The 22200-nt window shown below is 44.9% G+C and overlaps 1 protein-coding gene across 1 annotated transcript in view; it reads right to left on the bottom strand.

The window, feature by feature from the left end:
- The window catches only part of SLC6A7 (solute carrier family 6 member 7), a 215126-nt gene that overhangs the window by 161557 nt on the left and 31369 nt on the right, over positions 1–22200 (bottom strand). Inside the window, exon 2 of the mRNA XM_073649788.1 lies at positions 8222–8405. Within this exon, the coding sequence (XP_073505889.1) occupies positions 8222–8405 (184 nt within the window). The remainder of the gene's footprint in view (positions 1–8221; positions 8406–22200) is intronic.

Genomic DNA, 22200 nt, shown 5'->3' with positions numbered 1-22200 from the left:
CACCAAGACTCCTTTGCAAAGCATGACACAGACTTTGGGTGTACCACCAGTATCCAGCACGAGATACCCACAGGCGATACCCCCCCTATCCGCGAGAGGTACCGGCAGATACCACTTCAGCAATACCAGGAGGTGAAAAGCCTGTTAGAATCTATGCTACACGCCGGAGTGGTACGTGAAAGCCAGAGCCCGTGGGCTGCACCCGTGGCGATAGTCAAAAAGAAAGATGGTTCCCTAAGGTTTTGCGTGGACTACCGTAGGCTGAACGCTTGCACTATCCGGGACTCATATCCACTTCCTCGGATCGAAGAGTCACTGACCGCCCTGAAGAAGGCCAAATATTTTTCGTCCCTAGACCTGGCCAGTGGATATTGGCAGGTTCCAATGAGGGAGAAGGACAGGGAAAAGACGGCCTTCATCCTTCCCATGGGCCTGTATGAGTTCGACCGGATGCCGTTCGGCTTGAATAACGCACCGGGGACCTTTCAGAGACTAATGGAACGCTGTCTGGGGGACTTCAACTTTGAGTTTACGCTGATATACCTTGACGACATCGTGGTATACTCCGCCACCTTTGAAGATCATCTTCACAAGCTTGGCCAAGTGTTCCAGCGCTTGAGGCGACACAGCTTGAAGTTGAAGCCCAGCAAGTGCCGTCTGTTCCAGCAGGAAATCGACTACTTGGGTCACCGGATCTCGGCCGAAGGCGTCCAGCCCTCTCCGGAAAAGATAGCAGCTGTTCAAGAGTGGTCGCAGCCAACTACTGTCAAAGAAGTCCGGGCTTTTCTGGGGCTAGCAGGCTACTAACGTCGGTTTGTCAAGGACTTTGCTCGGCTTGCTGAACCACTGCATGAGGTTCTCTGAGGGACCGCGAACAGCCCCAGAGGGGGCCTGACCGAGAAAAATCCTTTCAGGCACCTAAGGCTGCTCTAACATCACCCCCTGTTCTGGCATATGCAGACTACACATTACCGTTTCAGTTGCACACCGACGCCAGCCTTCAAGGTCTAGGGGCGGTCCTCTCTCAAGTTCAAGATAATAAAGAACGCGTGATAGCCTATGCCAGTAGGTCTCTCCGTGACACCGAAAAGAATCCCGTCAACTACAGCTCCTTCCGCTTGGAACTCTTGGCTCTGACCTGGGCTATGACGGAGAAATTTGCCGGCTATCTGACAGGAGCGGAGGTGCTGGTCATGATGGACAACAATCCTCTTGCCCACCTAGAGAATGCCAAACTAGGGGCAATGGAACAGCGCTGGATGGCCAGGCTCTCTAGATTCCAGTACAAAATTAAATACAGAGCGGGGAACGAGAATCAGAATGCTGACAGCCTGTCTAGAGTGACATCATCCCCGCCAGTGGGGGACCGGGATGAAGAGTTGGAGGAAGATGAGATGCCTGACTTTGCCCAGCTCGCAAAGCAAATAGAAGATAGCCGCCAGTATGCGGTAGGAGGGATTGAAGCCATAGTGGGATCTCCCCTGTCCCAGCAAGAATGGGCCAAGCTTCAAGATCGAGATCCCGAGCACGTCTTACTGAAACAGTATGTGAATAAACAAGAGAAACCGCCCTCCGAAGTGAGAGCCCGACTATCGACCGGAGCCTTGGCTCTGCTTGCCCAGTGGGATCGGCTGATCGTGAAAGATGGAGTCCTGTGTCGCAGGGCCCTTTTATCCCATATGCTGGAGGAGTGTTTGCAGATTGTCGTCCCGGTGCAGTTGGCCCATGAGATGGTGGGCGAAGCTCACAGGAGGAACGGCCACTTTGGCATAGACAAGACCCTCCGGTGGACCCAGCAGTTCATTTTTTGTCTGGGGCTCCGTAAGTTGGTTGAAAACGTCTGTCAAGCATGCCGTACCTGTGAATTCCACAAGTCCGCGGAGTAGCGTGCCCCCGTCCAGACTATTAAGACGTCGAGGCCCCTCGAACTGTTGATGGTGGACTATCTGTTGATCGGAACGGCGAATCGTGGCTACCAGTACTGTCTGGTGATGGTGGACCACTTCACGAAATTCGCTGTCGCTGTTGCTACCAAGGATCAGACTGCTGAATCAGCTGCACAGGCTATCTGTCAGCAATTCGTTTGGGTCTACGGGTGTCCGGAGCGGCTATACTCTGATCAGGGGGCTTGTTTCGAAGGGCGAGTCATTGAAGAACTCCAACGGATGTATGGAATCAAGAAGTCCAGGACCACCCCTTACCATCCACAAGGGAATGGCGCGTGTGAACGCTTTAACCGGACCCTCTTACCACTGATCCGGACTTTGGCTGAAGACAAAAAGCCCGACTGGCCTCGATTCCTCCCGGAACTGCTGTGGGCCTATAATAATCAGGTCCATTCCGTCACCGGATACACCCCATGCACCCTTCTCTTTTGCCGTCCAGGCAAAGACATCCATGAGTTGCAACTGTCTAGCTCCGAAGAAGATACCTGTGGTACCTATCCTTCCTGGCTACAAACACACCGCCAGAGAATGGAGACTGTCTACCGGCTAGTAGGCCGACAAATTCAGGATCAAGTGCATGCTGACCCACTTCCGGTACAAGAAGACCCACTGAATGTAGGTCAACTGGTCCTAGTCCGAATAAAGAAGCCGCAAGGGAAACTCCGGCCGAAGTGGGAGACCGAAGTCTATCGAGTAATTGGACAGCCGTACCCCTATGGCCCCGTCTATCGAGTGCAGGGCGAAGACAGCGGCAGCATCCGAACTTTGCACCATAATATGTTGCGCCCCTGCCGTTCCCAGCCTGACTCCCCTACTGTGATACCTAGAGAGATGGATATCACTAATACTGTCGGAGACACTGAACCCGGGGATGTAGAGACTGAATGCATGCCTACCCCTGTCCGTCCGACTGACGCACTTGAACCGATTACCTACTCTACTGACATGTCGACTGGGAAAGAGAGTGGGGTGACTGATAGGAGAGAGGGGATCCATCCCGTTAGGCGGACAACGAGGACCACTGCAGGGGTACCTCCAGGACAGTCCTACAGAGACCAATATGTGTGGCCCTCTTCCCAGCCGCCCCCTGTCACATCCACAGCCATCGCCGCCCTGGAGCTGGTCGTTGGCAGGGACTGCCAACCTTTAAGTGGGGGGGCGTGTAGTGAGCTGGCCGACTCTGGCTGTTCTGTGATAATTGATATAGAGCCTGTTACAGAAGTGATTACACAGGATGATGTTGCCACCTTGTGGCCAGAGATTGCACCTGCGCAGGGTGTGATGAGAGAGAAAAAGACTGAGCCTCCTGTGTCCCACCCTAGAGAGTCACGTGACCAAAGTGGGAAGCAGGAAAAAGCGCGCAAAGAGTCTGCTGTGGTCTGTGAAAAGAGCCAGGACGGTGTGCAGGCCCTCATGTGTGGCGCAGGAGAGACTCTCAACGTGATTTCTTCTATCTAACACCATATCCTCGGAGCCTTCCCCAGCTTCTGCACTGCTGAAGGATTCAGCTGTTACACTCCCTGCTACTGGAGTGTGGACTACATAAGGGGACCCACCAGAGCTTCTATCCGGATCAGAGAGACTGTAAGCGGGACCTCTGGCGAGAGGCCGAAGTATCCCTTCCTTTCTTTCCGCAAATTCTGCTGTTCCTGGTTTTTTTTCCGGCTGGGACGCCCTCCTGCAAAGACAGACAGGCCTGCGCGGGGGACACATCCTTCTGGAGTAAAGGACTGGTAACGTGTGAGTAGGGACAGTGAGGGTCAGCTTATCAGTACACGTTATTACTGTGCATATTTACGGTTGTCATTTATTGTTTTTCTTTGCTGTGTTAAAAATGTATACGAGTAAAGATACGGTTATCAAGATAGAGTCTGTGTGTGGGGATCTTGCTGGGCCAGATCATAGATACCAATGCGCGGCCTTGCCCGCGGTCACTTCACCAGCATAATAGAAAAAACCTACAGGAGAGTTCTAACAATGCATGGCAGAGTTCCAAGACAAAAACCACTGCTGAGCAAAAAGAACATAAAGGCTTGGCTCAGCTTTGCCAGAAAACATCTTGATGACCGCCAAGACTTTTGGGAGAATACTCTGTGCCTGACGAGACAAAAGTTTAACTTTTTGGAAGATTTATGTCCCATTACATCTGAAGTAGCAGTAACACAGCATTTCAGAAAACGAACATCATACCACCAGTAAAGTATGGTGGCGGTAGTGTGATGGTCTGGAGCTGTTTTGCTGCTTCAGGACCTGGAAGGCTTGCTGTGGTAAATGTAACCATGAATTCTGCTGTCTACCAAAAAATCCTGAAGGTGAATGTCCGGGCATCTGTGAATCGTGACCTCAAGCTGAAGTGCACTTGGGTTATGCAGCAGGACAATGATCCAAAACACACCAGCAAGTCCACCTCTGAATGGCTTAAAAAAAACAAAATTAAGACTTTGGAGTGGCCCAGTTTACATATTCTAAAAGAAATTATAAAAAAGTGCTTGGCCAATTGAGAAGTTTAGAGGCCCTAGACACATTGACCAATAATGTCAATTTGGTCTAAATGTTGGATCATGGTCCAAGCTTTCAGTTCCATGTGAAATGCCCTTGTGTTTTTGTTTTTTTTACATTTGTATATGATGGCAGATAGCATCCATGTACAGTGGTGGCCAAAAGTATTGGCACCCCTGCAATTCTGTCAGATAATACTCAGTTTCTTCCTGAAAATGATTGCAATCACAAATTCTTTGGTATTATTATCTTCATTTAATTTGTCTTCAATGAAAAAACACAAAAAGGATTGTCCTAAAGCCAAATTGGATATAATTCCACACCAAACCTAAAAAAGGGGGTGGACAAAAGTATTGACACTGTTTGAAAAATCATGTGATGCTTCTCTAATTCGTGTAATTAACAGCAGCTGTAACTTACCTGTGGCACCTAACAAGTGTTGGCAATAACTAAATCACACTTGCAGCCAGTTAACATGGATTAAAGTTGACTCAACCTCTGTCCTGTGTCCTTGTGTGTACCACATTGAGCATGGAGAAAAGAAAGAAGACCAAAGAACTGTCTGAGGACTTGAGAAACCAAATTGTGAGGAAGCATGAGCAATCTCAAGGCTACAAGTCCATCTCCAAAGACCTGAATGTTCCTGTGTCTTCAGTGTGCAGTGTCATCAAGAAGTTTAAAGCCCATGGCACTGTGGCTAACCTCCCTAGATGTGGACGGAAAAGAAAAATTGACGAGAGATTTCAACGCAAGATTGTGCGGATGGTGGATAAAGAACCTCGACTAACATCCAAACAAGTTCAAGCTGCCCTGCAGTCCGAGGGTACAACAGTGTCAACCCGTACTATCCGTCGGCGTCTGAATGAAAAGGGACTGTATAGTAGGATACCCAGGAAGACCCCACTTCTTACCCCGAGACATAAAAATGCCAGGCTGGAGTTTGCCAAAACTTACCTGAGAAAGCCTAAAACGTTTTGGAAGAATGTTCTCTGGTCAGATGAGACAAAAGTAGAGCTTTTTGGGAAAAAGCATCAACATAGAGTGTACAAGATAAAAAAGAAGCATTCAAAGAAAAGAACACGGTCCCTACAGTCAAACATGGCAGAGGTTCCTTGATGTTTTGGGGTTGCTTTGCTGCCTCTGGCACTGGACTGCTTGACCGTGTGCAAGGCATTATGAAGTCTGAAGACTACCAACAAATTTTGCAGCATAATGTAGGGCCCAGTGTGAGAAAGCTGGGTCTCCCTCAGAGGTCATGGGTCTTCCAGCAGGACAATGACCCAAAACACACTTCCAAAAGCACTATAAAATGGTTTGAGAGAAAGCACTGGAGACTTCTAAGGTGGCCAGCAATGAGTCCAGACCTGAATCCCATAGAACACCTGTGGAGAGATCTCAAAATGGCAGTTTGGAGAAGGCACCCTTCAAATATCAGGGACCTGGAGCAGTTTGCCAAAGAAGAATGGTCTACAATTCCAGCAGAGCATTGTAAGAAACTCATTGATGGTTACCGGAAGCGGTTGTTCGCAGTTATTTTGGCTAAAGGTTGTGCAACCAAGTATTAGGCTGAGGGTGCCAATACTTTTGTCTGGCCCATTTTTGGAGTTTTGTGTGAAATGATCAATGATTTGATTTTTGCTTCATTCTCTTTTGTGTTTTTTCCTTGCAAGCAAATTAAATGAAGATAATAATACCAAAGAATTCGTGATTGCAATCATTTTCAGGAAGAAACTGAGTATTATCTGACAGAATTGCAGGGGTGCCAATACTTTTGGCCACCAGTGTATAACGAGTTGTGGGTGGAGACGCTATTCATGTCATCGCTGTATTACTAAATTTAGAAAGACTCCTACAACTGTGAACTAGGACATGCTGGTGACTGTACAGTAGGAAAAATAGCGAGAAAAGTATTTCACACAGATCTACTGTGATCTTCTCCATTTCCATCAAGCAGCGATGTGCATTGCTCAGCTGATATTCTTTATACCTTTTCTCTTTCCCAATATGTGGCCCAAGGGAGAGATCATGGCACGCGCAGAGCTCTCAACGCTAAAAACTATGGATAATTGTTTTTTCTTTCAAAATATGTAAACTGGATAAATAGTTAAAAATAACCTATATTTTCAGATTAGTCCATTTCAGAACAAAAAGACTATTATTTTTTGTTTTTATTCTTTCTATGTCCAGTTGGCAAAACATCTATTATTTGAACCGGGAGGTACCTCTCCCAGTTCCGGTGATGGACCTCCACTGACTTCAGACAGTTTTGTTCGCTAAACTCCAGTTGTCAGCCGCTCAGCTACGGTCTGGACAGTGTCCCTTCTTCTCTTCACTGTTGGCTTCCAATTTCACTTTTGTTTGGCATTTGCCTCTAATCTTGATTTTGACTGACCTTGGCATTCTTTCTGGGTTAGGTTTTTGTTTTTCTCCATGAATTTTTCACCGGTTACCTGTTGTCCTGATTCTGGTTCTTCTGACCCCTTGTCTATCCTCTAACTACATCATCATCACATTCTTTGAATTTACGGTACTTTGTCCCTAATGACCACTTGTGGCTACCTTCTTGACTTCCACTAATCAGTGACTAATATGAGACCCATGAACTGGGAATACAACTGGAAAAGTCAGTGACTTTTTACTGAAGTCAAAGTGGAAGACTGGGGAGAAAGTACAAGGAACCTTATGTTTGAAAAGTGCTGAGGCTGCTGTAATCACAGAACTTTACTAAGTAGTAAGTTCTTTTTGCAGATCACACACAGTCTGCAATTCTTTGATTGGATATGTTCAAGTTATTCTTTATTTCTTTCTCTCTTTTTCTTTCTTTCTTTCATCTACCTATCTGCTTATAATATCAGCAGGGAGAAAGTAAAGTTTTGCAGTAATTCAAGCCTACCCATTGTATTGTGCTTGAACACACACAGTCACAGGGATTAATATCAAAACAATTAAAGTTCATTGTTCTTCATTAGCTTTGTAACTCCAAAAAGTAAATCAGCACAAATGAATAACAAACACAGTCCTTTATTTTGGGTAAGGCAAAACAAATCAAGCAGTCTCAACAATTTGCTATCACTGGCACTTCTCAGTCTCTAACATAGACTAACCACCATGAACGGTCTTTCTCCAGCTCCAGTACAACACACACTGCCAGGCTAACCCAGCTGCCTGTTATTATGTTATTATGCCTGCAAAACCCAGACTGGATTATGGGAGTGACCTTTCCCACCCAGGCTCTTTTGGTCGTTCCTAAATCCTTGACCCAAAATCCAGTAAAAAAAAACAACTCAGTAACCTATTGTTACTGGTGCACTTTCTCCCAAGATTTACATCACTGATGCTAGCCACCAAAGTGACACATACTGTATCTGCCATCACGGATCTTACCACCTGCTTTCTTATACCATATTGAAATGAATGGAAACAGCTTCAGATTTTCCTAAAGATAATGACTTAACGACCATGGTTCCTGGAGCAAGCCCAACTGATGACTGAAAATTGTTTGTTCTTCATGACATAACTTTTTTTAAAAGATATATTTCATGTTGATCATGAGAGCTATAAAGTGTATATTTTTACTTATTTCTTGCTGGAGAGCAAATTGGATCATTCAGACACAAACAGATGCAATAGAATCTTTCATTGAAGGTACATGTGGGCAAATTTATGCCCATGGCATCCCGAGTTTAGGCTAGGAATGATGGTGCATCGTTTCTATTGTGAAAGTCAAGCTACTTCACTACGACAATTTGTTAATGTTTGAAAAAAAAAAGACTTACCGCCTCCATTGGTATAAGCTCTATATGGGAACCTCCAGACATTGCCCAAGCCTACACAGTATCCAATGCAAGACAGCAGAAAATCTAATTTCCCTGACCAATTCCCTCGGTCCTCTGGGTATTCCATCTCCAGTTCTGCATCATCACGGTCACTAGGGGTCATCAGAAGATCTGGAATGACGGGCTAGACACAGAAAAAAAAGAAATGGTTAGTAAGACTAATGTAGAAAATGAGGTCAGAAGGTTGAAGGCCCAACATTAGGCCACATTCACATGTTCAGTATTTGGTCAGTATTATATATCAGTATTTGTAGACCAAAATCAGGAGTGGATCAATCAGAAGAAAAGTATAGAGACATGTCACCACTTCTGCATTTATCACCCATTCCTGGTTTTAGCTTACAAAAACTGAGATAAAATACTGACCAAATACTGAAAGTGTGAGCGTGGCCTTAGAATCCATTTCACGCCAAAGGTATGCAGACTTGCAATATTGCACCCATTGCACCCATTGGAATACAGAGGCATATTGGATTTTAATATACCATAATTTTCAAGTCTCCATCTCAAACAGTGAACACTCATTTTTACATTATCTGGTTGTGATATGATCGAGTATACAATTACAAGAATATGTGATTAAAAGGCCATTGAAATGATAGCAGGCAGAGTGCTCTAATTGAGGCAGAAATAATCTCATATCCAATTATAGGATTATTTTCTTATTGAATTATTTGCTATTTTTCCATTTTGGGCATACGATGTAAGAATACTGAAACCACCATTACACAGGAGAATATCCAGCATTAGAATAAATACAGATACAGTACAGACCAAAAGTTTGGACACACCTTCTCATTTAAAGATTTTTCTGTATTTTCATAACTTTGAAAATTGTACATTCACACTGAAGGCATCAAAACTATGAATTAACACATGTGGAATTATATACTTAACAAAAAAGTGTGAAACAACTGAAAATATGTCTTATATTCTAGGTTCTTCAAAGTAGCCACCTTTTGCTTTGATGACTGCTTTGCACACTCTTGGCATTCTCTTGATGAGCTTCAAGAGGTAGTCACCGGAAATGGTTTTCACTTCACAGGTGTGCCCTCTCAGGTTTAATAAGTGGGATTTCTTGCCTTATAAATGGGGTTGGGACCATCAGTTGTGTTGTGCAGAAGTCAGGTGGATACACAGCTGATAGTCCTACTGAATAGACTGTTAGAATTTGTATTATGGCAAGAAAAAAGCAGCTAAGTAAAGAAAAACGAATGGCCATCATTACTTTAAGAAATGAAGGTCAGTCAGTCCGAAAAATTCGGCAAACTTTGAATGTGTCCCCAAGTGCAGTTGCAAAAACCATCAAGCGCTACAAAGAAACTGAGGACATGAGGACCACCCCAGGAAAGGAAGACCAAGAGTCACCTCTGCTTCTGAGGATAAGTTTATCCGAGTCACCAGCCTCAGAAATCGCAGGTTAACAGCAGCTCAGATTAGAGACCAGGTCAATGCCACACAGAGTTCTAGCAGCAGACACATCTCTACAACAACTGTTAAGAGGAGACTTTGTGCAGCAGGCCTTCATGGTAAAATAGCTGCTAGGAAACCACTGCTAAGGACAGGCAACAAGCAGAAGAGACTTGATTGAGCTAAAGAACACAAGGAATGGACATTAGACCAGTGGAAATCTGTGCTTTGGTCTGATGAGTCCAAATTTGAGAACTTTGGTTCCAACCACCGTGTCTTTGTGCGACGCAGAAAAGGTGAACGGATGGACTCTACATGCCTGGTTCCCACCGTGAAGCATGGAGGAGGAGGTGTGATGGTGTGGGGGTGCTTTGCTGATGACACTGTTGGGGATTTATTCAAAATTGAAGGCATACTGAACCAGCATGGCTACCACAGCATCTTGCAGCAGCATGCTATGCCATCCGGTTTGTGTTTAGTTGGACCATCATTTATTTTTCAACAGGACAATGACCCCAAACACACCTCCAGGCTGTGTAAGGGCTATTTGAGAAAGAAGGAGAGTGATGGGATGCTATGCCAGATGACCTGGCCTCCACAGTCACCAGACCTGAACCCAATCGAGATGGTTTGGGGTGAGCTGGACCACAGAGTGAAGGCAAAAGGGCCAACAAGTGCTAAGCATCTCTGGGAACTCCTTCAAGATTGTTGGAAGACCATTTTCAGTGACTACCTCTTGAAGCTCATCAAGAGAATGCCAAGAGTGTGCAAAGCAGTCATCAAAGCAAAAGGTGGCTACTTTGAAGAAGCTAGAATATAAGACATATTTTCAGTTGAGTTGTTTCACACTTTTTTGTTAAGTATATAATTCCACATGTGTTAATTCATAGTTTTGATGCCTTCAGTGTGAATGTACAATTTTCAAAGTCATGAAAATACAGAAAAATCTTTAAAAGAGATGGTGTGTCCAAACTTTTGGTCTGTACTGTATATGCTTGGGTGGCTGAAGAATAGAATATATTATACAGTATGGACTATGCAACACATAAATGAGACATAAAAATAAAGAGTGACACTAAGTAATAAACACACTAGTGCCAAGGTGTGTCGTGTGTGTTTTAGGGTTATTGAGCATTATGAGGATGTATTAACCTCTTCATCCCCCAGCCTGTTTTCACCTTTTTGACTCTGCCAAATTTTACAATACTGACCAGTGTCATTTTATGTGGTGGTTATATCTCGGAAACGATTCAACCTATCCCAGTGATTCTGAGAATGTTTTTTCGTGACACGTTGTACTTCATGTTAATGTTAGATTTATATTTTTTCCATCTATTCGTGAAAATATCGGAATTTTGGTGAAAATTGAGAAAATTTCTCAATTTTCAAACTTTCAACTTTTATGTCCTTAAACCAGATAGTTATATCACACAAAAAAGTTAATAAATAACATTTACCACATGTCTACTTTACATCAGCATAATTTTGAAACATAATTTTTTTTTGTTAGGAAGCTAGAAGAGGTTAAAAGTTGATCAGCGATTTGTCAATTTTCCAACAAGATTTACAAATTTTTATAGGGAGCATATCACATTTAACCCCTTTACACCCAAAGGTGGTTTGCACGTTAATAACCAGGACAATTTTTACAATTCTGACCACTGTCACTTTATGAAGCAATAACTCTGGAACGCTTGTTTTTTCATGACATATTGTACTTCATGATAGTGGTAAAATTTATATATGACTTTAGTTTGTGAAAAAATTGGAAATTTGGCGAAAATGTCGCAATTTTCAAAATTTGAATTTTCATGACGTTAAATCAGAGAGATATGTCACACAAAATAGTTAATAAATAACAATGCCCACATGTCTACTTTACATCAGCACAATTTTGGAACCAACATTTTTTTTCTAGGAAGTTATAAGGGTTACAAATTGACCAGCGATTTCTCATTTTTCCAACAAAATTTACAAAACCATTTTTTTAGGGACGACATCATATTTGAAGTGACTTTGAGGGGCCTATATGACAGAAAATACTCAAAAGTTATATCATTATAAAAACTGCACCCCTCAAGGTGTGCAAAACCACATTCAAGAAGTTTATTAACCCTTCAGGTGCTTCACAGGAATTTTTGGAATGTCAAAGGAAAAAATTAACATTTAATTTTTTTCACAAAAAATGTTACTTTAGACCCAAATTTTTTTATTTTTGCAGGGGTAACAGGAAAAAACTGACCCCAAAATTTGTTCCGCAATTTCTCTGAGTTAAGTATACCCCATATGTGGGGGAAAAACAATGTTTGGGCGCACGGCAGGGTTCGGAAAAGAAGGAGCGCCATTTGACTTTTTGAATGTAAAATTTGCTTGAATTAGTGGACGCCATGTGGTGTTTGGGGAGCTGTGCCTAAACAGTAGAAACCCACCACAAGTGACACCATTTTGGAAACTAGATCCCTCACGCAACTTATCTAGATGTGTAGTGAGCACCCTGAACTCCCAGGTGCTTCACAGAAGTTTATAACTTTGAGCCGTAAAAATAACATTTTCACATTTTTCTCAAAAAAATGTTTTTCAGCTCCCAATTTTGCATTTTCATAAGGGTAACAAGAGAAAATGCACCATACCATTTGTTGTGCTATTTCTCCTGAGTATACAGATACCCAATATGTGGGGGAAAACCACTGTTTGAGCGCACGGCAGGGCTCGGAAGGAAAGGAGCGCCATTTGACTTTTTGAATGTAAAATTTGCTTGAATAATTAGTGGATGCCATGTCGCATTTGGGGAGCCCCTGATGTGCCTAAACAGTAGAACCCCCCACAAGTGACACCATTTTGGAAACTAGACCCCTCACGCAACTTATCTAGATGTGTGGTGAGCACCCTGAACCCCCAGGTGTTTCACAGAAGTTTATAATGTACAGCCGTGCAAACAAAAAAATCTAACATTTTCCACAAAAAGGATCTTTTAGCCCCAAATTTTTTATTTTCACAAGGGTAAGAGGAGAAAATGGACCCCAAAAACTGTATTGCAGTTTCGTCTGAGTATGCTGATATCCCATATGTGGAGAAAATACACTGTTTGGGCGCATGGCAGAGTTCAGAAGGGAAGGAGTACTGTGTGACTTTTTGAACGCAAAATTGTCTGGAATCGAGAGCGGACGCCATGTTACGTTTGGAGAGCCCCCGATGCACCTAAACAGTGGAAACCTCCCACAAATGACCCCATTTTGGAAACTAGACCCCTCAAGGATTTTATCAAGGGGTATAGTGAACATTTTGAAACCAGAGGTACGACACAGAATTTGATAACATTAGGTCATCATATTGAAAAAGTTGTCATTAGTCTTGAGCGCAAGTTCTCGCTACTTGAGTTTGCATCGGGTACATGAGTATGCACCATGTATCGCAGGTGCTTGAGTGACATGCTCGAATCCCCACCCAGCATGTTTAACGGTTTTTAGAAACCCAAAAAAAACATGGGGGGATCGATCGTGCATAGCAGGCAATACCCGAAAGATTTTTTGGCTGTAAAACAGCCGTGAAACATATGGGGCGGAGATACGAGCATGTCACTTGAGCACCCACGATACTGGGTGCATACCTGAGCACCTGATGCTAACTCAAGTAGCGAGCACTTGCACTCAGCACTATTAGCCATATCGTTATCATTTTTTTTCTTTACTTTTGAAAAATTCCAACCCTAATACAACCCCAACCCTAACACAACCCTAACCCTAGCACAACTCTAACCCTAGCACAACTCTAACCCTAGCACAACCCTAACCTTAACCCTAGCACAACACTAACCCTAACCCTAGTACAACCCTAACCCTAACACAAGCCTAACCCTATTTAAGTTTATTTTGTAGACAGTGAAAACCAAATAATTAAATTTTTACCACAAAACTTTTGTTTTAGCAGCATATTTTACATTTTTTGCACAAGGAAATTAGTATAAATCATACCAAAATTTGTCACACAGTTTCTGCTGAACGTGGCAATACCCCATATGTGTCTGTACAGCACTGTATAGCCACACAGCGAGACTCGGGAGGGGAGGAGTGCAATTTGACTCTTGGAGAACAAATTATCGTAGAACAGTATGCAGACTCCATATACAGAGCCTCTAAGTGCCAGAAGAGCAGAATCCTCCCTCAAATGACCCCATTTTGGAAATTACAATTCTCTGGGAATTTATCTAGAGGTATAGTGACAATTTTTGACTCCACTGATGTTTTCCAGAAACAAGCAACAGTGGATGTTGCCGAGTGAAAATTGCAAATCTGTCATTGTAGTGGCATAACATAGTAGTGCCCATACACTGTAGTGCTCAGTATGTTATAGTGCCCAGTACTTTATACCCAGCTCATGCTTCTGGAGACATGCACCCATAAATTAAGCAGGCTCTCATTGCTACAGAAATGCCAAACGTGTGGACGCTAAATGTGGTTTAGGCACACTGTGGGGCTTATTTGGATTTGGTAACTCAGAATTCTCTGGATTTCATTTGGGGGCCGAGGAGCCATAGCGCTTTTCCAGAGCCTTTGTGCTAACAGTAACATGGAAGACCCCTATATTTCCATTGACAGATGACAGACCTGAGTAGGGGATTTTTTGTGGATTAAGTTGAAGCTTTTAGTGGAAACAGTATACATAACATTTTGGATCATGTTTATCCTGCACTAAACGCTGAGCACTTATATCAGGGTTTCCATCTAAATCTCTGAATGATATGATTCAGACGAATCCATTCACTATAATGAGGCAGCAGAGTTACTCTAGACTCTGTCTGGCCTCTGTTCAGCAGTGTCCTTCTTTCAGAGGTGCACAAAACTGTCGCCGACTGCGCTTTTATGCACCCCTAAAAAGATGGACACCGCCGGATCAAAGGGCAGATGGCAGTGCCTCCATCTTCCCTATTATAGGGAATCTTCAGCCGGGGGTTTTGTCTGAATCATGTATTTCAGAGATTTCACAGAAGCCCCTGTGTAAACGCTCATCGCAGAGCGCAGGATAAATGTTCGCAGAGCCTTACTGCGAGTTTTGGGAGGCAGAATGAACAAATCAGCAGCAGGTGAAGAATTGGTTTTATTTACTTTTTATGCCATTCTTCGTGCGGTATAAGTAATTAGACGACTTTATTCTTCGGGTCGGTGCGATTACAGAGATACCATATTTATATTGGGTTTTTATATTTGGCAGCTGTCACACACTAAAAGATGCTTTTTTTGGCAAAAACAAGTTTTTGCATCGCCATATTACTGCTTACAGTGTCATGTAAGGGCTTGTTTTGTGCGGAACAAGTTGACGTTTTTATTGGTACCATTTTATTTTCACATTTTTTGATCGCTTTGTATTCTGATTTTTTGAGGCAGAATGAACAAAAACCAACAATTCAGGAATTGTTTTTGTTTTTTTTTATTGCCGTTCACTACATGGTAAAATTGATAAGGTAGCTTTATTCTACGGGTCAGTATATTTACAGCAGTACCACATTTATATAGTTTTTTATGTTTTGCTGCTTTTACACAATAAAAACTATTTTCTAGAAAAAAGAATTATTTTTGCATCGCTTTATTCTGAGAATTATAACTTTTTTATTTCTCCGCTGATGGAACTGTATGGTGGCTTGTTTTTTTGCGGGACAAGATGACGTTTTCAGTGATACCATCTTTATTTACATTTGACTTTTTTATCGCATTTTATTCCACTTTTTCCTGCGGTATGATGAAAAAGCATAGCTTTTTTACAATGTTTTTTATTAATCATTTTTTTTATGGAGTTCATTAAAGGGGTTAAATAGCATGACAATTTTATAGGTCTGGCTGTTCTGGATGCAGCAAGAACAAATACCTATGTGTATTTTTATTTTTACATAAATATATCTATTGGCTTGATAATTTTTTCATTTTTTTTGTTTATTTTCCCATTTTTTTAAGCATTTTTACAAATTTTAACTTTTTTTTTACTTTTTTACTTAATCCCTCTATGGGACTTTAAATTGTATTACTCTGATTGATGGTATAATGCATTGCACCAGAATTGAAATGCATTCTACCTGTCAGTGCTGCACGGACAGAAGCCTCTTAGACCATGATCCTGGCATGGTCCAAACAGGCCTCCGTAGCTGGCAGACCGGGAAGTTATCATGGCGAATTCAGGTTGCTGTGTCAATAATCAGGCCCTCGCAATGATGTCTCCCTCTCCCAGCCTTCTAAGGAAGAACCTGGTGGCAGCGACGTGGACGAGCGCCAGGATTCTGCAGGGATCGCATGGGGGTAAGTATAACAAGTTTTATTTGTTTTAAATACAATTAATTAACTAGGAGTGGGGGGAATCAGAGATGCACGGGGGGTGAGAGATGCACGGGGGGATGAGATTCACATGGGGGGGATGAAAGATGCATGGGGGGAATGAGATGCACCGGGGGGATGAGAGCTGCACATGGGGGGATGAGAGCTGCACATGGGATGAGAGCTACACATGGGGGGGATGAGAGATGCACGGGGGGGATGAGATGCACATGGGGAGGATGAGAGATGCACAGGGGGATGAGAGCTTCACATGGGGGGGTGAGAGATGCACATGGGGGGGATGAGAGCTGCACATGGGGGGGATGAGAGATGCACATGGGGGGATGAGAGCTGCACATGGGGGGGGATGAGAGCTGCACATGGGGGGATGAGAGATGCACATGGGGGGATGAGAGATGCACATGGGGGGTGAGAGATGCACATGGGGGGGATGAGAGATGCACATGGGGGGATGAGAGATGCACATGGGGGAATTGGGAGAGAATGAGCTGCACATGGGGGAGTAGGGGGATAATGAGCTGCACATAATGAATGTGGGGTGGGGGAGAGTAAATGATGAATGATGATGGAGTGGGGAGAGCACAGACATGACATAATGAATTGGGGCTGGGGGTGCATGTAAATAATGAATCGGGGGAGCAGGAGGTATAGAGTAGGGGGCGTTGCGGATGCAGGAGTGTGACTGGTAACAAATTGGCGGAAAGAGTAGAGGTTCTAATTAATTCATATATTTATTAAGTGCCTATTTACAGTTAATGGGGGCACCATGGTGGATTACAATTTATATTTGGAATGGTGGGTTGCATAATAACTAACTATATATTGATGGTGGATGCACGTCTGTATTCAGCTGCGTAATGTAGAAGTTGGGGAATGTGCTCTAGATAACTGTGATATTTTATGCAGAGACGAGTCCTGGCTGGAAGACGTGATGGCGGTCTGTGCTGGATGAAGGAGAAAAGCGTAGCTGAAGGACTTCACTTAGAGACGTCACCGGTGAGTCAGTATATTACATGTACACTTACACTATATACTATGTACTATGTACCAGGCTCCTGTGTATAATGTCACTCGTGATCACTGTATTACCTGTACACTATATACAGAGTTCCTGTGTATAATGTCACTGGTGATCACTGTATTACCTGTACACTGACACTATATACAGAGCTCCTGTGTATAATGTCACTGGTGATCACTAGATTACCTGGACACTTACATTATAAGCTGTATACCATGTATAGAGCTCCCGTGTATAATGACACTTATGGTAATATTAGTATTTTGTTCTTTCATTAATGATCAGTATTGTAGTATTCGGTGACAATGTGGTGGTAATATGTGGTCTGGTCATGGTGTGGTGGTTTTTGTCCCTTCTGTGTGGTATTATTCGGTCACTATGTTGTGGTAATATGTGGTCTGGTCATGGTGTGGCGGTTTTTGTCCCTTCTGTGTGGTATTATTTGGTCACTATGTTGTGGTAATATGTGGTCTGGTCATGGTGTGGCGGTATTCCCTGTATGTGGTATTATTGGTCATTTTAAAAAAATGTACATATATGACACATTTCCTTAAAGAAAACAAAATAAAAATATATCTAAAAAGAGTATTGGATATTTTAAGAAAATTTTAATAGGTTAGAGTAGGGCCCGGCCAGAAGAGTCTACCTTATCGTGGTGGTGGCTTTAAAAATCTTTTGGCCAAAACAAAAGCTGCTGGCTATGTATGTGATCTGGTGTTCACTGGGAACTGGTAATGTGTGATTACTGAGGACGTGGTGCAGAAGTGGACTTTTTCCAAGAGTGGGTGGTGGGACTGTAGAAGGTTTGAGGGATGGAGGCGGAGCCTGGGCGGAGTCTCAAGGGGGCCCGAAAATTTTGCCAGTATGGGGCCCCGAAATTCCTGGTGGCAACCCTGGCCTCCAGCACCGCATGGCTAATTATTTACCTATTTAAATTACTAATTGCATTCTAAATAAATATTACAATCTATATGTTTACATAACTTTGTTGCCCTATGAAGGGCGGGGGAGGGGGCCAAAACATTTCTTGCACAGGGGCCCACTACAGTCTGTGTCCGCCCCTGGACAGACAGACAGACAGACAGACAGACAGACAGACAGACAGACAGATAGATAATAGATAGATAGATAGATAATAGATAGATAGTGTAAGGCGGCGGTGTTCACACCGTGCAGTAACTGAGGCAGTGACCCAAGCAAGTCCAACATAAACAGCTTTTATTCAGCAACTCAAGGGTAAACAGAAAGTCCTCCGGTTCGCAGCCAGGTTAACATGAGTCCATAAACAACGGTTGCCGGGGACAACGGCCACGCCGGGCCGCTCAGAGCCTGACAGGTGCAGAGCCTTCCCAGGCTGTGGTTCAGCCACACTCAATCCTGCTGAGCTTTCCTGCTGTGCTCCTAGCAGGTTGCAACATGGAACACCACTAATACTTAGTGCAGGGATTTTAAAGGACCTGTGGCAAGAGCCACTGGAAAACCTGGGTTGGAGGGAGGAGGCCGCCCCACTGCCTCCTGTGACCCACCAATAAAAGAGAGACACAGACCTGTACCCCCTGCACATTATCAGAACGCAAAGGGCATGCTGAGAGAAATGAAAGAAGCTGGGGTCATTAGAGACAGCTGTAGCCCCTGGGCAGCTCCCTTAGTTTTGGTAAAAAAGAAAGACGGTACCATGAGAATGTGCGTGGACTATAGACAAATCAATCGTATCACCCATAAAGACGCGTACCCGTTACCTAGGATAGAGGAGTCTTTAGCAGCTCTAAAATCAGCTAATTTCTTCTCTACTTTGGACCTTACTAGCGGGTACTGGCAGATTCCTGTGGCAGAGGCTGACAAGGAGAAGACCGCATTCACCACCCCGATGGGATTGAGCGAATTCAACTGTATGCCCTTCGGGCTCTGCAACGCACCGGGGACCTTCCAGAGTCTGATGGAATGCTGTCTAGGGCACCGAAACTTCGAGACGGTCCTACTTTACCTGGACGACGTGATTGTCTATTCGAAGACTTACGAGGACCATCTAAAGCACCTGGTCGAGGTGTTCGAAGCCCTGGTTGGCTATGGCCTGAAGGTGAAACCCTCAAAGTGTCACCTGTTAAAACCGAAGGTACAGTACCTAGGACACGTGGTGAGTGCAGAAGGAGTAGCCCCCAACCCCGACAAGGTCACAGTAATCAAGAACTGGCCAAGCCCCTCAAACATCAAAGAAGTGAGGCAGTTCCTCGGGTTGGTAGGCTACTACCGAAGGTTCATCCCCAGGTTCACTAAGATGGCAGCCCCTATGCAGGACCTCCTGATTGGGCAATCCAAGACCAGAAGCCAAAAGCCACCCTTCAAGTGGGACAAGCCGGAAGAAGAGTCCTTCCGCCAGTTGAAGATGGCCCTCACGGGGGATGAGATCCTGGCCTACCCCGATTATGGCCAGCCTTTCATCCTCCACACAGACGCCAGCAATGGGAGCCGTACTGTCACAGAACCAACAGGGCCGAGAAAGGGTGATCGCATACGCCAGCCGGAAGCTGAGGCCCACTGAAAGAAACCCGGAGAATTACAGCTTCTTCAAGCTAGAATTCTTGGCAGTGGTGTGGGCCGTCACAGAACGGTTTAAGCATTACCTGGCCTCTGCAAAGTTCACTGTGTACATGGACAACAACCCGCTGACACACCTGGACAATGCAAGACTAGGTGCCCTAGAACAGTGGTGGATGACCCGGCTATCAAATTATGACTTCACAATCAAATACCGGGCAGGCAGGACCAATGCCAACGCAGACGCCCTATCAAGAATGCCTCACCTACCTGAAGGAGAAGAAGATTCGGAAGAGCTGGAGGAAGTAGAGCTCCCTGCATTCCACCGGTATGGGGCCAATCAGTATTCTAACCGGGTAAGAGACAAAGACCTAACAACCGTCATGTTCAACCCCTTACCCCACCACGGCTGGGCTGAAACGTAAGATAGTGACCCTGCAGTTCGCCTGGTGAAAGACCCGTTAACCCAGGCAGACGCTAGCCCTGGCCCGGACGCTCCAGAAGAAGCCAAGCAGTTATGGAAAGAGAAAAGCAGGCTATTCCTCTACGAAGGTAAGCTGTGCAGAAGGCTTGTCAACCACCGGACGCACGAGCTGACCTGGCAAGTAGTGGTCCCGAGACGGGATGCAGCAAAGGTCCTGGAGGCCTACCATGACAGAGCGGGACACTTCGGGTGGAAGAAACTGGAGTTCCTACTGAGAGAGCGGTTCTACTGGATCGGTATGAGAGGGGCCATAGAGAAGTGGAGCAGGGACTGCGGCCCATGCCACCTCAGAAGGAAGGACCGTACCAGCCAGAAGACACCCTTGAGGCCCATCGTCACCAGGCAGCCTCTTCAGCTAGTAGCTCTAGATCATGTGAAGTTGGCTCCAAGCCGGTACGGCTACATCTATGCCCTCACGATTGTGGACCATTACTCCCGGTTCTTGGTGGTGGTCCCGGTTAAAGACTTGACAGCCCAAACGGCGACCAGAGCCTTCCAACAACACTTCTGCCATCCACACGGATATCCGGAACAGGTCTTGACAGATCAAGGTCCAGCGTTTGAGGCGGAAGTCTTCCAGGAGTTCTGCAACCTGTACAGCTGTAGGAAGATTTGGACAACGCCTTACCACCCGCAAACCAACGGGCTGTGTGAGAAAATGAACAATATCGTCATTGATCTCCTCAAGACGTTGCTCCTGGAAGAACGCAGCCTGTGGTCGGAGAAGCTGCCAGACCTGATTGACTTGTACAACCATATCCCGGTGAATGCTACAAATTGCACCCCGGCTTACCTGATGCGAGCGAGATCAGGTAAGCTGCCGATAGACCTGGAGATGGGAGTCCTGACACCTGAGGACACCTCCCCAGACGTGGAATGGGATACGAAGCGGCGGCTACAGTACAAGAAGGTACAGGAGAGTGTGGAGAGGAGTCTGGCTCAAGCGAGAGAGAAGCAAGAGAGGCTCTTCAACCAACACGCCCCTGCTGGTCCCCTGGAACCTGGTGAGCAGGTCCTGAAGCGGAAGAGAAGGCTTCACAAGCTAGATGACCAGTGGGAGAGCGACCCGTACACAGTACTGCAGTCCGACCACAACAACCCGAAGGTATGTGTAATTACCAATAATGGAGGAGAAACCACTAGCACAGTCTCCAGAGACCACCTAAAACGGTGCCCCGAGCAACTACAGAGTCCAAGTGAAGATCAAGATGACCTTTAACCCACAGAGGACAAGGAAGAAATGATCAGCACAGTTCTCGGAGAGTTCCCCCAGACCTGGACTCGGATAAATGACGCGATAGTGGTATCCGTCCTACACTTCCTTCAGCCTACCCAGCAGGAGCCTACAGAAGAACAAAAAGAACAAGCAGCCCCAGAGGCAGAAGAACCCTTGCCAGCAGCCCAGGAGAGTCAACCCTCTGCTGACAGTGAGCCTGCCATGCCTGCGGTAAGCCAAAGGACCCGCAGACAGCTGCCTGCCCTGCTTGTAGACCCAGCTAGTAGCTGTACCCTTAATGCTAGTGGGGAAAACCAGGTTAGACCACCACCAGACAGTGGGTTACGCAGGTCAACCCGGTGCACTAGGGGTCAAATACCAGCTTGCTGGAAGATTTAAGTGCACAGTGTATATATTTAATGTTTTATGTTTGTACCCTGGTTATTAATACTGTTTTCCCAGTTTTTCTAGATATATGGACTAACAGGTTATGAACTTTGAGTAACCGGGACTCCCTTGTAAATATGTTCGGAGCCTAACCAAAGGAATGAATAAAGACTGTCAAGGACTCGGGGCAAGGACAGATCCCCACCTGGTTAAGGCTCCCGTTGTGTTGGTGAAATGGACACCCGGTCACGGATCATACTGTGACCCTCTCCTTTTGTTGGTGATATGGACACCCGGTCACAGACCACACTGTGACCTAAAGAACTCAATATGTGATGTTGTTCGTTATTTCCTTCCCTGTTGTGTTTATGGTCATGCATTTATACCCTGTATTTGTGTTTCCTGTTTAGTCCCGGAGTACTGAATTTTACTAGGGGGGAATGTGTCACCCCAGGTCTGGATGCCACAAATATTAAAGGCTGTGTCTGAGAGCAGGAGGGAGGTTCCCTGGTCAGGGACAATTAGCATACAGCACCTCCTGTCCCA

This window comes from Phyllobates terribilis, unplaced genomic scaffold (genome assembly GCF_046119375.1).
Source record: "Phyllobates terribilis strain yellow unplaced genomic scaffold, ASM4611937v1 Scaffold_10__3_contigs__length_209671492, whole genome shotgun sequence".
Taxonomy (NCBI): Eukaryota; Metazoa; Chordata; class Amphibia; order Anura; family Dendrobatidae; genus Phyllobates; species Phyllobates terribilis.
Note: the sequence above shows the minus strand (reverse complement) of the source record. Positions and strands in the feature narration are given on the sequence as shown.